The 15,079-nt window shown below is 38.6% G+C and overlaps 1 protein-coding gene across 3 annotated transcripts in view; it reads left to right on the top strand.

The window, feature by feature from the left end:
• The window catches only part of LOC129331335 (ubiquinol-cytochrome-c reductase complex assembly factor 1), a 54,713-nt gene that overhangs the window by 11,853 nt on the left and 27,781 nt on the right, over positions 1–15,079 (top strand). For 2 of the 3 annotated variants that reach the window (XM_054981841.1, XM_054981840.1), the window contains exons 4-6: positions 2,998–3,105; positions 8,578–8,650; positions 10,260–10,317. In XM_054981841.1, the coding sequence (XP_054837816.1) occupies positions 2,998–3,105; positions 8,578–8,650; positions 10,260–10,317 (239 nt within the window). The remainder of the gene's footprint in view (positions 1–2,997; positions 3,106–8,577; positions 8,651–10,259; positions 10,318–15,079) is intronic. The other variant, XM_054981842.1, reaches the window with a different exon arrangement.

The following is a 15,079-nucleotide window of genomic DNA, read 5'->3' as shown; positions in this document are numbered from 1 at the left end:
ATTCCCCTGATCCACCAGAGTAGTAACTCTCTCAAAAAAGGAGATAAGGTTATTCTGACATGTCTTGTTCTTGAGGAACCCATGCTGGCTTTTAGTAATCACAGTGTTTCTAATCTTTTCTAAATGATCAGAGACTGTTTGATGATTGTTCCAAGACCTTTCCAGGTATGGACATAAAGCTGACAGGCTGATAGTTACCTGGCTCCTCATTTTTCCCATTCTTGAAGATGGGGACAACATTTGCCTACCTCCAGTCTTCTGACACTTCACTTGTTCTCCAAGAATTCTCAAAGATGATAGACAGAGGCTTTGCAGTTACATCAGCAATTCCTTTAGTACCCTCGGGTGCAATTCATCTGGCCCTGAGGACTTGATTTCAGGTTTAGTTTCCTGGACCATGGACTATACTTTTGGGATGAAGTACTTCTGTCAGGAGATGGTTTGTACCTCTCAAGGATAGGGAAAATGTGTTTGTCAGGAGCCTAGCAAATCTGATAAGGAGGGCTTTAAACTAAATCCTGTAGGGGAGAGAGAAAAACCTCCCAAAGCTAGTATGATACCAATTTCTGGTAATAAGAGCGCTAATAATGAGCAGGGAGTGACATATGTGATGCTACCATGGCATTAGATACAGGTAGACAGATTGTCCAAGTCCAGGTAAGGGGCCATCCTCTTGGCTAAGCTAAGTTGGTAAAAAGTAATTTTTTTGCAGCTGCATTAACTTGCTTCTCCAGCAGTAATGCTGAATCCAATAAAATTCCCTAGGCTCTTAACCAATTCAACAAGGGTCAGCTGAAGGCCACCAGAAGTGGGAAACATAATGTCGTACAAGACCTGAGGCATCCGGACCAGCATTACTTCCATCTTGTCTGAGTTCAGTTTCCGTTTTTTTGCTTTCAACCATTTAACCACAGTAGTCAGACAGTGGCTCAAGACTTCTATCACATCACCAGGGGTTTTGAACAGAGAGATATAGACGTGGGTGTCATCAATATGACATCTAATTCCAAAACTATGAATGATTTTTTCTAAGGTTTTTACATAGAGGTTGGATAACATGGGGAATAAGATTGCACCTTGGGGAACCCCCCAAGACAAGTCTCACACTGAAGATAATTGGTCTCCAAAGTAGTCCTCGGAGTCCACGCCATGAAGAATAATTACAATCAATCCAGGGCACAACCCCTGATACTTACTACTGCCTACAAATGCCTCAATCGAGGGGCATGGTCTACTGTATCAAAGACTGCCGATAAATCCAATAAGAGTAACAAAGAAGCATAGCCTTTGTCTATCTTCAGATGAAGTTTATCAATTAAAGCTACCAGAGCTGTCTCTGTCCCATAACATGGCCTGAAGCCAGACTGAAAAGGGTCCAGAAGAAATGAGTTATCCAAGAAGACTTGGTCTACTACTTTTTTTTTAAACCACTTTGCTCAGAAAGGGCAGATTAGAGACTGGGCATTAATTGCTTATGTCTTTTTTTTTTTTGTAGGAGTGGTCAAAATGGTCCCTAAGTGGATCAGACAATGTGCTAGGCACTTCTACCTGGCCTATATTGCAACCAACATCCAGATCAGAGCAAATTCATGATATATTTATCAGCAGAAAATTTTGCAAAAGTGTCTGTTCCTGAGACAATAAAGGGTTGGCTTTGGAGTCATCAGATATGGATGCCTTAAACAACTAGGATAGCCATGAACTAAGTGGTGCTGTGTGGTTGCAGAATAGTAACATTTCTTTGCTGATGTTGATGCCCCTTCCTAGGTCTTCCAATATTGTAGGTTTTTTGTGAAGATAAAATGGAGGAGAGGAGAACGTTGCATGTTGTTTTGGGCCCCCTTTGGGGAGAAAAGCAGGGTATGAAGATGTAAATAACTAAAAATACGCCTGCCAAAGATAATTTTGTCATTAAAATTAAAAACATTACTATAGCTTTAAATACTAACAAATCACAACATACATTCTTAAACAGCCTTCTGCAATTTAACCTTGAACGTATCCCAGAGTAGTCCTTTGGGGCCTTGCTGAACCTCTAACCCCCACCTCTCACTTTATGGTGAGATCCGAAACTAGTAACACTAAAAGACTGCCTGTCTGCTGGAAAGTATTGGGTGCTCACTGAAGCTCTCTAGAATTTGAGTAATTTTTAAACTGAAGTTAGCTAGCTATTCTTAAGAGGGATGAGCAGGTCAGGCCTTTTTCTTGGATTTTCCAGACCAGAGATCTGAGTAGAGAGTAACTGTTGCAAGCTTGTCTTCATTTTTGACATAGGAGCAGACCCAAATATATGTGTTTTATTGTGGGGGGAGGGTTGAGTGGGGGTACATTTTTGAAATCCCTGCTGTGATACTGCTGTGGAAAATCTGAAGGTGTCTAGGAACCCTGTGGTTTTCCCCATTAACTTAATGTCAAGTTTTGTAGTCAGCATAAGATAGTAATTACAGAGGCTGAGAACTTGTTTTACACATTACTTTTTTAAAAGGATCAAGCATACATGTTTTCATCTCAAAGGTACATGCACTCATGTAAACACATGTATGTGGCAAACGCACATTTGTTGTCATATGCTGGCCTCGATCAGATAAAACCTTGCCTTGCTTTTTCATACACACACTGGGGGAGCAAGGCCTCGGCTACCCTACCCTACCCACCAGGTGTGCCTGTCCATCCTCCAACCATGATTGTTCACACAGATGCGTAACATTTGAATAAGATAAACTTGCGCATGCACGCATGCACACACAGAGTTTCAAACCATCTGATTTCAATGTTCAGGCCTACACATGTTAGATTTTATGTTCATTACTTGCTATTCAAACATGACTGACCATTGAAGTCTGACCAGGCCAGGCATGCCTTGCTGTCCCTGATGTGTACAGAGAGAAAATGAGAAGTGGCCCTTGGGGGTGGACACTACTTTTTAACTACTGTAACTTATTACAAGTTAATTGTATAAATGAATTCTGGGGCACCTGTTTTTTGTTTTCTTTATAGCTTCTTGCAACCAAAGATTATGTTCAGCCATCTGAAGAGAAAGTGAGTGCTTTCACAAAGATAATAGAAGCAATGGGTTTCACAGGACCACTAAAATACAACAAATGGGTAAGCTCTTGTCATTAATAGATAATTACGCTAAAGCACGGTGAACCATTGAAGTAAACTAATTCAAACTTCTGCCTGCAAGAAATTGTTGATTGTCTTGTAGTTACTTTTGTGACAGAAGAGCTAAGATCTTGATTTTGTGTGTCAGGTTATCATCATGGTAATGTGCAAGTGGCTTCCTATTGGTGGTATTACATTTTTTGTTTGAATCTTTTTAGTCATCATTTGCTTCAGTTCTTTTAGTATGCATACATATACTGCCACTATACCCATGATAATGGTCTCTTAAAAGGTAGTCAGTGATTTGATTAGCTTCTTGATCTTATAATTGCAAGCTATAGTTAGTTGAAAGCATGGTGGGGCAGGGGAAGAGAAGCCTCTGCAATTATAATTTCACGTCTGCCATCTAGGTAACGGAGGAACTTGTCAGCACCCTTCCACTGAGAAGCACGTCATGTGGACTCTCCCATTCTAAGTGGGTTTAAAGCTCTGTCTAGGACCCCATGAAATAAGGGTCAGGCTTTCTTGGGTCACCTCCATTTCATCATTGTCCGTACACATTCATTAAATTCTGTTGAATATATGAAAACACCAGGTGGAAAAAATGATCAACAGATTCAGCAGGTTGCATAAGAACACACTGGGACTCTGACAAAGTAAATGTATTGCACAAGAATCTCTCTGTAAACTTACAGTACAAATACTAGCATTTAAAAGTGAGCATAGACTTGATCTGTGGGCTGGAAATGAGTCCATTTTTTTCATCAACCTATTTTAGCCAGTATTAGTTTAAAAACAATGTCTTTTTTCCTAATCCATTTTATATATTCAACTTGTGTCTTTGGTATACAGTCACTTTGCCTATGGCATCAGGATGCAAAAATAAAGTTCTAAATTAAGTATTTTGTATAATTGTCACTTACACATTTGTAGTTACAAGATGGAGATGACATTGCAGTTATATGAAGCTGTTCAGACATTGTTCAGACATGTATTCCTGTAAAAATATTGCTATGAAAGACATAAAGGCACAACATTATTAAAATACACAGCCATACTGTTGACACCTATTTCGTGCAGTTCACTTGAAAGTATTGAAAAATATATAGCCACATAATGAATGGCACCTGCATGCATGGCAACTATCAGAAACTGTTCAAAAACAGCTTGAAGTTGATTTTGAAATGTTGCCATGTACTTGAGGAAGTAAGTTAATTTATGACAGAAAATAGCTTTGAAGTGCCAAAATGGCTGTCCTTTATTTAAAAGAGGATTCCAGGGGAAGCAGGCAGCAGCTTAGACTAATTCCCTTGTCAACTGAACTTGGGACTAATTTTACCATGTCCTTAGCAATGCTGCTGAACTTAATATTGAGCAAATAATTCATCTTGCCTTAGTTCTGTAGCTGTAAAGCTTTTATCAATTATTTTTGTGTATGTTGGTGGGTTCAGCTGACAAATTCTGTAAAACATAAATTCAGGATTTAGGATTTTAAAATGATTTTGTATTCCTGAATTATGTTTAACTAGAGACTTCTCTCTCAAATAATCATTCCATCAGCCTGTGTCAAACATGTTTTGTCTCACCAAAAGCCATTCTGCCATACGGTTGTTCTTGTAGCACTGTGGACCAATTTATTTATTTCCTTTATAGTCCCTTTTTTGCTGATGATCAGGACAGATTATAGAATTTAAAAATGGTGCAATTAAATAGTATAAGCCATAAAACAGAGAATGTAATGAATGTGGATTACAAAAATTAGAAAATAATATAATAAAAATAGAATATATACAATAAACATTGCAATAAAAACTGCCTACATTTTTAAACAGACATTAAGACTGCAGTACTGTTGCATTTATAAAAATGGTGTCCAAAACAATTATATGAGGCCAACTGAAATAAGTGAGATTTACTTCTCTGAAAAAAGTGAACAGGATGGAGCTGCACGTCACTTAAGTATAACCAGAGCTTTTTTTGAGGGAGAATGCACTGGAACGGTGTTCTGGCAGCTGTAGAATCTGCCCACATGATTCCTTTCTCCTTCAGCACCATGGGCTCTGCAGAGGAGGTTAAGCTGTTTTGAGTTAATTCTGCTTTCTTTTCATTCCTCTATATGAGAGAGAGAGAGCTGGGGCCCAGCGTCGGCTCTGCAGAGGAGGCTTAGCTGCTTTGAGTTCATTCTGCTTTCTTTTCATTCCTCTGTGAGTGAGAGAGAGCTGGGGCCCAGCGCAGGCTCTGCAGAGGAGGTTTAGCTGCTTTGAGTTGATTCTGCTTTTTTTTATTCCTGAGTGAGTGAGTGAGAGAGAGAGAAAGCTGGGGCCCAGCATGGGCTCTGCAGAGGGGTGGGGTGGGTGGGGCTGTGTGTGTGAGTGCTGCTTTGAGTTCATTCTGCTTTTATTTCATTCAGGGGTTTCTGTGTATGTGTGTGCTGCTTTGAGTTCATTCTATTTTCATTCAGGGGTGAGTGGGTGGGGCTGTGTGTGTATGTTTGCTGCTTTGAGTTCATTCTGCTTTTCAGGGGGTGGAGCTGTGTGTGTGTGTGCTGCTTTGCATTCATTCTGCTTTCTTTTCATGGGGGTGCAGGGGCTGTGTGTGTGTGTGTGTGCTGCTTTGAATTCATTCTGCTCTCTTTTCATGGGGGTGGGTGGGGCTGCGCGCGCGTGCGTGTGTGTGTGTGTGTTGCTTTCATTCTTTTGTTGACTGAAGTTGACATTGTTATGGTTCCTACAGCTTTTGAATGCAGATTGGTTCTGTGTTAGTTAAATATATCAGTAATGGTTATTTGTATTAGTTAAAATATCAGTTATGGTTATTCCAGTTTTATGCTAGGAATGGATAGCTGTGTCCAAGTCACAGAAGGCTTTCATCAATATATTCATCAGCATATAGGTGTTCTTATGTCTTAATAGCTGAAACTCAAATGGTTCTCCCCACCCTCAGCTGATTAACATTACTGAAATTGCAGTGGACATATGGGTGTTAAGGAAGTTTTTATGAATATTGTTTGTGTGGGACATTGGAATATTTATGAGCATTTCACAATGTCACAACAGCTTAGCCATTGGTAAGGTAGAGTTGGCAGGCAACAAAAAAAAGCCATTTTAAACTAAGTATAGATCTAATGCAGCTAAAGTTGAATATCTAATTTTGAATTGCTCCAGTAAAGCAAAACCCTCCTTGAAAATTTGAAAATTCAATATTCGTTAGATTAGGAATTTTGAGAAAGAATTTTGGATTTTTTTTCTACGCTGGCAGAGGGAATCTGTTAGAATTTAGATTTGTGAGATGGGTTTTGGATTTTTAGAGCCCCCCCTCCCCAGCAACCAGCAACCTTTTATTGGCATACAATAAAACAATTTACAACGAGCAGGGCAGGAACCAAAAGAACAGCAAAATTAGTCAACAGAATTTACCATATGCTCCCTATAATCCCGGCCTGACCACGGGAGGCTGAGGCCAGCGGATTGCTTGAGCTCGGGAGTTCGGGACCACAGCTGTGTAACATCAGTGGACGTCTGTTGCTGTTGCTGTGTCTGTGAGCCTGAAGGGTCCAGGAGAGCCCCTCTGCTCCTTCTTGAATATTTTTAAATATGATTCCAAAGAAATGAAATGTTTGGGAAAGGGAATGGAAGATTTTACTTTTTGTAGAGGATACAGAAAGGAAAAAAAAACATTTTCGGGAGCACACATCTGATATAGAGTGTTCCACCACCTCTTTTCCCAGAAAAAAGCTCTGAGTTTAACTCCCAAAATTTAGATATGTACAATTAAAGCTGTGCTTTCAAATTTCCTAGGGATACTGGGTGGGTGAGTTCATTATTTGTGTTAAATGATTTTTATATTAATTGGAAGGCCAAAGCAAAGCTTTCCTCCTTGGTCTCCTTGCTTTGTACATCCTCTTCTTCCACTGCAACATCTGCCTTTCTCACTGAGATCCAAGACTATAAATAAAAAAATAAAGTTTTAGATTTAAAATCTAAAAATAAATCAATGTTTAAAGCATCAGGCAAATATCCGTAAGATAATTGTCACTCCATCTTGTGTATGTGCATTCATTCAGCTAAATTCTTGAAGTTGCGTGAAGCAAATGCATCATAGTCTCACATACCTTGGACTATGTGTTATCTGCTGTGCATTTTATGCTGCTATGCTGAAAATAAGTGAGATGAATGCATAGCTTTTCTAAAATAGACTTTTTGTTTCCATTAATCACTTTTTTGGACCCTTTTGGTTCTTTTTGCTCACTGCTGGTTCATCCCGCATATTCCCAGAACTGAAATGGAAGAATACCATCAGCTCAGTTGCCTGTTTGAACAATACTTTTTTTCTAAGGGAGGTTCACTAGATCACTATTTGAAAACTTATTTGAGAAATCCCTGCACATTACCAGAGAAACTGGATTGAACTTCTTGGAAAGAAGGTGGAAGGGGAATTAGAGTATCTGAAGAGGCACGAAAACCATAATATTTACTGCCCAGGAAATTGTTAGAACAAATAATAAACCTGCTAGTTGTTATTTCCTGGAGTAAAAGAGGATCATGGCCAGGAGCCAGAGCAGGTTTGAGAATGTATTTTGCTAGTTCTGTTAAATATCTTCCTTAACAGGCTATTTAGCTTTGTGAAAAAGGGAATCCAGTGAACAGAATATGCTTCTTGATAATTTGATGGGAGGTGTTTTACACTACTGATTTTTGATGTTTGATAGTTTCATGTTATCTCATTGGAAAAATATAAAAATGTTGGGTAATTGTATCAAACCATTAAGATGTTTAAAATTCTATATAATCAGTGTTTGGAAGGCTTAGGCCCTAGACATGAATACAAATATTTACTTGATCGTAGCCATAGCTATAGATTGTATATAATGTTTGTAAATGCTTGATGTTATCGTTCAGGATTTTCATGAACTGAATTTAGATGTAGAAAATAAACTGGATTGGATCCAAAGATTCCTTTCTATTAAGGAAGAATTCTTAGTGCAGTCCTAAACCTTTCTCGGTCTATTGAATTAAATGGTCTTAGAAGGGTCTAACTCTGTTTAGGTTTGTACTTCTAATAGAAGAGAGTCTTTGAATCAAACCTAATATATCCTGAGATTAACTGCATTTGGAAGTATAGCAGGTTGGTGAAAAGGTGGGTTTTACTTGCTGGACTATTAGATTATTTTGTCAACAGTGTGACAGTGTCTCTTGTCTAAGCTAAAAATTTGAATATTGTGGTGTATTTTGAATAGGAGAGAATGTGTCACATTGCATTAGTAATATACACAACATGTCAATCACCTGAGGATTTCAAAAGATGCCTCATGTTCCTCTGCATTGCTACTTTTACAAATGCTTTTGAGACGACTGTTGTGTGATTAGAGGTTAGCATATCCCCTGGACATACAGTTTTGATTACAGAAGAGTATAACATACTTGTGTGATTGATGTGTTATAAGTATTAAAGGTAATTATTTTTCCTTTCCAGAAAATTAAAATAGCAGCACTGCGCATGTACACATGCTGTGTGGAGAAAACAGAATATGAGGAATTCTTTAACAGTAAGATTTTTTCCCCCACCTGGCCTCACCTATTCTGTTCTCTTTAAGATTATGGTTTAGCAAGCATACACTGTATTGAAATTAACCATCAAACCTTGCTTTTTTCTTCCTAAGTGTGTATATAAACCTAGTCTACAAAATTTGACTGTTCATTCTGTCTACCATAAGAATTGGTAAAACTGAAAAAAAATTATATAGCCATCACATTGCAAATTGAAAAGAATAATAGATCATTCATGTCAGATCAATATTTTCTTAAACCAAAATATCAATGAATATGAAAACACTGCAGTTTTCATTGTTACCAAAAATAATCCAGGCATCATTTTCCCCTTCTTTGTTCCATTTTTATATGCTCAATTTATTTTGTAACCATTCTATGATACATGAAGCATTCAAGCACATAATGGATCCTTAATGTTACTGCAATCAGCAACAAGTTAACAGAGTGGCTTTCAGCCAACAGAGCAGTAAATATGATCAAAAATCTTTAATTGCAGGTATATGAAAAGAGAGGTGTAGATGTATAGATTTTAGACACGTTTTGTTGTTGCTAGTATTGCCAAGTGATAGTTAAGCTCCAGCTGTTGCAGTCTTGAGAATGCGAGGTCCAATATTGTTACCACACAAATTTGTGATACAATAAAACTTACGACCCTATTATTGCAAGGTGCCAAAGATTCAGGTGGTCAATACTTTTCATTTCAGATTTATTAAGAGCCAGTTATACTCTGTGTATACTGAATGTCAGATTCGTTCAGGGTAGAGAAGGAAGCAGATGCTATTCTGTAAAGCCTCAAGGATGCTTATTGTGGTAACACACAACAAAATTGGTCTAGTAGAGGAGAAAGAAAAACAAAGAGCAAAAAACGCATAACATCTTTATACATTATTTATTGAAGGGTTTTAGTTTATTTTTATTTCTACTACTAAAGCATTTGAATAATGATGTTTGCATTTGATTTTTTGCTTGCTATATTTTTAAAACACTACTTCCTATTAAAATCAGTGGTCTCTAGCTGCTTGACTGCTAGTTAACGTGATTATCGTGCAGTTCTAGTTGCTGCTTTTGCTGCTGTAGTGGAAGAGATGGCTTGTATTAGGGTAACTCAAGTGGCATTCTGTTCAGGCACACGTCAGAACTACAAACGTTTCTTGTTGGGGTTCAGTTAGCCCAGTCCTAGAGGCCAGAGAGCTACTTTGGTATTGGAAAGCCCCGTTAGATGTAACACCTAATTACCATTCATTTTCAGGCTTCTGATTCTCCTTTACGAAGCTGTCTTGGCCTAGTGCTTAACAACAGTGGCTGGGATTCATATTCAGTGTTCTGCTTGTATATAGCAGCATTTCAGCTACTTCTTCTAGCAACAGTCACCTTCATCCCCTGAAAAAATCCTGCCAAGGTCAGCAGGTCCTTCTGGAGTGCCAGGGGTTACCCTCAGAAGTACATATTGTGCCTTCCCCTCCCTATGTGCATGAGCTCTTTCTGCTTGGATACTGGAAGGAGTGGGGGGTGTGGGGGGAGAAGTTGGATGCAGACTATTTAATTTGCTTTCTTTTAAATGAAGCAAGTAATGGGAAAATGCTTACAATACTTTTTTTGAAAAAGAATTTCAGATGCCTGACACATTGAATTCATGGTTTTTAATAGCACAACTTCATGTCTGGTAAGTGAAAAAGTATTTAAAATCTATATTGTCTGCATATTGCAGGCTTTCCATATGTTTAAAATCTGTGTTTTCTACCTGTTGTAGGCTTCTTGGTAAAAGACTGCCGTTGCTGGTGATAAAAATACTGGATTTAATAATGCTAACTTGTGACAGACTTTTTTTAAAAAAACAAAGGTCAAAAAAGCATAATATTTATAGTGATATTTTACAGCTTACTAGTGGAAAAGCTACTGCTAGAAGTATCTTTTAAAAGCTTCATTCAGCCTGGATGGAAAGGTCTTTTAGTTAGCTGTTTTAGGAAAAGCTCACATTTACGTAAAAGTGGTTTGAATTGTGAGAACTTGTGGTGACTTTACTTGCTGGTTGTCAGAAGCCTTTAACAAATTATATCATTGACATTTACATTTGCACCTCTAAAATGTACCTACAGATTAAGTGAATGCCAGATTGGTTGCATGTAAAATATTTAACACCTCAGAAAGTGAGTTTTCCTTTCATTTATTTAAATAACTAGCCAAGAAAAATAATTAGGCAAAATCTACTTTTCATCTGAAGTTACCTGTTTGAAAAAGGTCAATGTGATACTAAAGTGATGAAGAAGGAAGTAAATTATTTTTCCAGTTGCTTCTTTGGAAGCTTAATAGCCTTAAATTTAAGCCTACCATCATCGCTTGTATAGATACTTGAGTCAAAATATATCACTGAATTAAAAATAGACACTGGACCCAGCTAATAATGGATTTTTCTTGAAGATAGTTTCTGAGGGGGTAGCCATGTTGGTCCACAGTGGAACAGCAAGGTTCGAGTCCAGTAGCACCTTGAAGACTAACAAGATTTTCAGGGTATAAGCTTTCAAGAGTCAAAGCTCCCTTCATCAAACAGGGGCATCCCTTTGTCAGATAGGGACATATCTGACAAAGGGAGCTTTGCCTCTTGAAAGTTTACACCTGAAAATCTTGTTCATAGATCCAGAGGAGTTAGCTGTGTTAGTCCGTGGATTGTGCATTCCACCTCTTTCATGACTTCTTGTAACTTGTTTACATTTACATGACCCTTACTCCCTGCACACTCTTCCCTCTCCCCTCACCACCTATATATCTTTGGCCAGTTTCTTCATACCCTCCATGCATCTGACAAAGAGAGCTGTGGCTCTCGAGAGCTTAAGCTACAATAAAGTTGGTTAGTCTTAAAGGTGCAACTGGACTCTTTACTATTTTGAAAATCTTGTTGGTCTTGAGGGTGCTGCTGGAATCAAACCATGGATTTTTCTGTATCGCTTTCCAGTCTTCTCCCTTCTTTAAGAGTTCTAACATGTAATGGGAACTTCATTTGGATGGTGTATCTTGTTAGCTTACTGAAGAAAATTTATTCAGCAGTCATCTAAAAAATCAGCTACATGGTATGCGTTTAATGAGAACATTTGATGAAAATCCTTATCCGAATACATTATTGTACAGGAAAAATTGCTGTGAGCACTTTAGTTGAAAAGTTTCCTGCTTTTATCAGTTTACAGTGCAGACCTGTGCATATTTACTGATGAGTAAATCCAACTGTGTACAATGGGGATTGATCCCAGTTAAGCATGCATAGGATTGCTTTCATCTCCTCTCGTGTCTTCAGAAAAGGAACTATGGCTGTTGATCAATGAAAGAATTTCCTGTTGAATAATGTGTTAAAACCAATGATTGATTTAGATGTAAATAAATTTGCGTACAGCCAAAATCTAAATAGAGATGCATTTGATATGTCAAAAAGTATAATACCTACAACTTTATTTTTTTAAAAGTCTTCTAATAATAGAAGGCCCATCTTAAATATTTTCTTTTTCATAGCTTCATAAATGTTTAAGAACTGTCAATTAAACTCTATCCCCACTATTTAACAAACTAAAATCCTTAACTGACTGTTCTAAAAATGTAGGCTGCAGTGATGTTAATCCTCATCACAGAAATCCCCCCCTCCTCCCTGCCCCACAGTGAACTGTCAGATTGCGTGTTCTGTCCTCTAACTTCCTTTTAGGTTCTTAGCTGAAAGATGACTCTTAATAGTTGCTCTTAGACTAGCAGATTGCTAGCAGCTATCCTTGTAGTTGTCATTGCAGCCCAGAAGGCAAAAAAACTAATTGCTGCAGTTGTATTTTTCAGAAATCTTGAATGCCTCCCAAATAACTTTGGCATCCTTTCAGCTAATTACGGACTTCAAAGAGACTAACAATTCCTTCTGTGTTTTTTTCATTTCCGCTCTGGCTGTGCCTTTGGCCTAAAGCTGAAGACACTAACTGGCGGGCACCTCTGTGTTTCATCAGTGTTATAGTGCAACTTTCAGACTTATTAACCTCTTCCACAAATGCAAAGCAAAGGAACAGACAGCTGTGACAGTTCATGGGGTGGGGGTCTTGCTTTCTCTGCTAAAAAGCCAAGGACAGTATCACTTTACTCAGCACTATCACTGTAACCATCATGGCTTGGATCCAGGCTGACTTTTCCATGGACACAAGGATTGCTGCCCAGAGATCATGAATTTCCTGTCTCCCCCCGCCCCACTGTGGCAGCCTGAAATCTCCCCCCCCCCCGCCTGCCCAAATACTGTAACTGTTTGTGCTACAGGATAACGGAGGTGGGAGAATTGCGCTCCATGGGCAATAGTTCTTGTGTCTGTGGGAATGTTAGTGTTGATCCAACCTATGATCCTGAGATCTCTAAGGAAGATCTGAATAGATTCCTGTTTCAGTGAGCAAGTGTAACTTGTATATTTTAGACACAGACTTTGCATTTTCTACTTTAATTTGATTTGAGCACATGGTTAAACTAAGGTATCTGACTCTCCCTCTTTGATGGCTTCAGAATTGGTGGGAGTGGTAGGAAATTACATGAATTTATTGTCCATTAAGTCTGACATAGCAAACACCAAGTAGGGCTATTACAGTATAAGTATTTACATGATGAACAATTATTAACATTTACGTTATTTATAGTCCACCTTCTTCCTTGAAACTCAAGGTGGATTACACAGGGTGAATAAGAATAGTCAATTTTAAAGACATTTCAATTAACAATGTAATAGGGTACATAATGCAAATTTGCAAAGATTTAAGCCAGCAGAGATCCAATACAGAGTTGACAAAATGTTGAAACTGAGTATAAGGAATTCTAAGACTAGCATATTGAACAACATAGGAACTACTCAGTAGGATCATACTTACAGCAACATACAGTGCATAGTAGTAAAGTCTATAGTCCCTGTCCCTTTACTGATGCATCTCTTTTGAGTCCACTTCCTTACATTATAGCCCTCCTATCCTAGTTATGAAGTACTCTTGAATAATTCAGTTTTGCATAGTTTGCAGAAAGCCAGGAGAGTGGAAGCTTTCCTGACTTCTTCAGGTAGGCCATTCCATAAAGTGTGGTCTGCCACAGAGAATGCCCATGTACGGGCAGCTGTTGATTTTGCCCATGTGCAAGGTGGCACCTGCGGAAGGCCCTGTTCAGATGAGCGAAGCTATTGCGGTGAGGCACAGGGAGAGAGGAAATATTTGCAGAATTAATCCATTCTAAACACATTGGTTTCAACTGGAGTAATTCTGAATAGGATTGCCCTGAAAGCTATACCTTTATGCTACACTTGAGACTAGCTTCTGTCCATAACTCATATCAATGCAAGATTCAGGTCCAGTAGCACCTTAAAGACCAACTAGATTCCTAGAGCATATGAGCCTGTGAGAGTCAAAGCTCCAGGGTATGAACCTTGACTCTCAAAAGCTCATACCCTGGAAATCTAGTTGGTGTTTAAAGTTCTACTAGACCCTAATCTTGTTTGTCTACTGCAGACCACCTGAAACTATATTCACATTAATGCAGATGCTTAATAGTTACTAGGTGTTTTTAACACACCAAAAATGTAAACAAGGCTAACATCGTGTCTTTTTGACACCCTGCAATGCTTTTTGATACTTGTAGATGTATGTACCAATTAATTGCTAAAACAATGGCTTGGATCAGACTTGCACAGCTGCTGGGGCTGCAGTGAGGGGGGCAGGGGCAAACAGACTTGCCTTCCCCTTTTCCATCAGTAGTGCTTCTGCTGGCGTAAAGGGATGCATCGGTTCAAGAGTGGAGCCTGCCCTGTTTCCTCCTCCCCACACACACACACTTTTTGCTGTGTGGATTTTGCTTACTAAGCATCATCTTTTCAGAGAAGAGCTAATGGGAAAAGGAGAAGTGCAAGACAGAACTGTGTCTGTGAACACCATTGCATTCACACATCATTCATTTACTTCATTTTTACCTTACTATTCTTCCTGATGGCCCAAAATGGCTTGCAGCATTTTCTGCTTCTCTGTTTTATCCTTGTTACAACCGATGTGAGTGTGTGTGACTGGTCCAAGGTCATCCAGCGATCTTCCATGGCAGAGTAGGAGGTCAAATCTGGGTCTCTCTGATCCTAGCTGGACACTGTAACCACTATCACATGCTGATTTCTTAGGCTCCAAGCCATAAAGTATCAAAAAACAAAGCCTGGTTGGGTAGATTTTTTTTAATACATTGTTTCCCATTGTGCTTGATGTTTCCAGACGTCCTATTTTAACATACGCGTTCCCATCATTTGCATTCTTCAGTTCATTCTAGACATGTTTTTAAAAGATACAGATCTGTTGTAGTAGCAAGTGAGGAAAGTTAATTGATCTCTGATTGGACCTCAATGCTTCCTTCTGGTGGAAGTCTGAACTTTGTAATCAAATAACTCTTATTTATTTTGTCTT

The sequence above is a fragment of the Eublepharis macularius genome, chromosome 5 (assembly GCF_028583425.1).
Source record: "Eublepharis macularius isolate TG4126 chromosome 5, MPM_Emac_v1.0, whole genome shotgun sequence".
NCBI classification, from domain to species: Eukaryota; Metazoa; Chordata; class Lepidosauria; order Squamata; family Eublepharidae; genus Eublepharis; species Eublepharis macularius.
The sequence above is the reverse complement of the archived record's forward strand: the minus strand, read 5'-3'. Positions and strand labels throughout refer to the sequence as shown.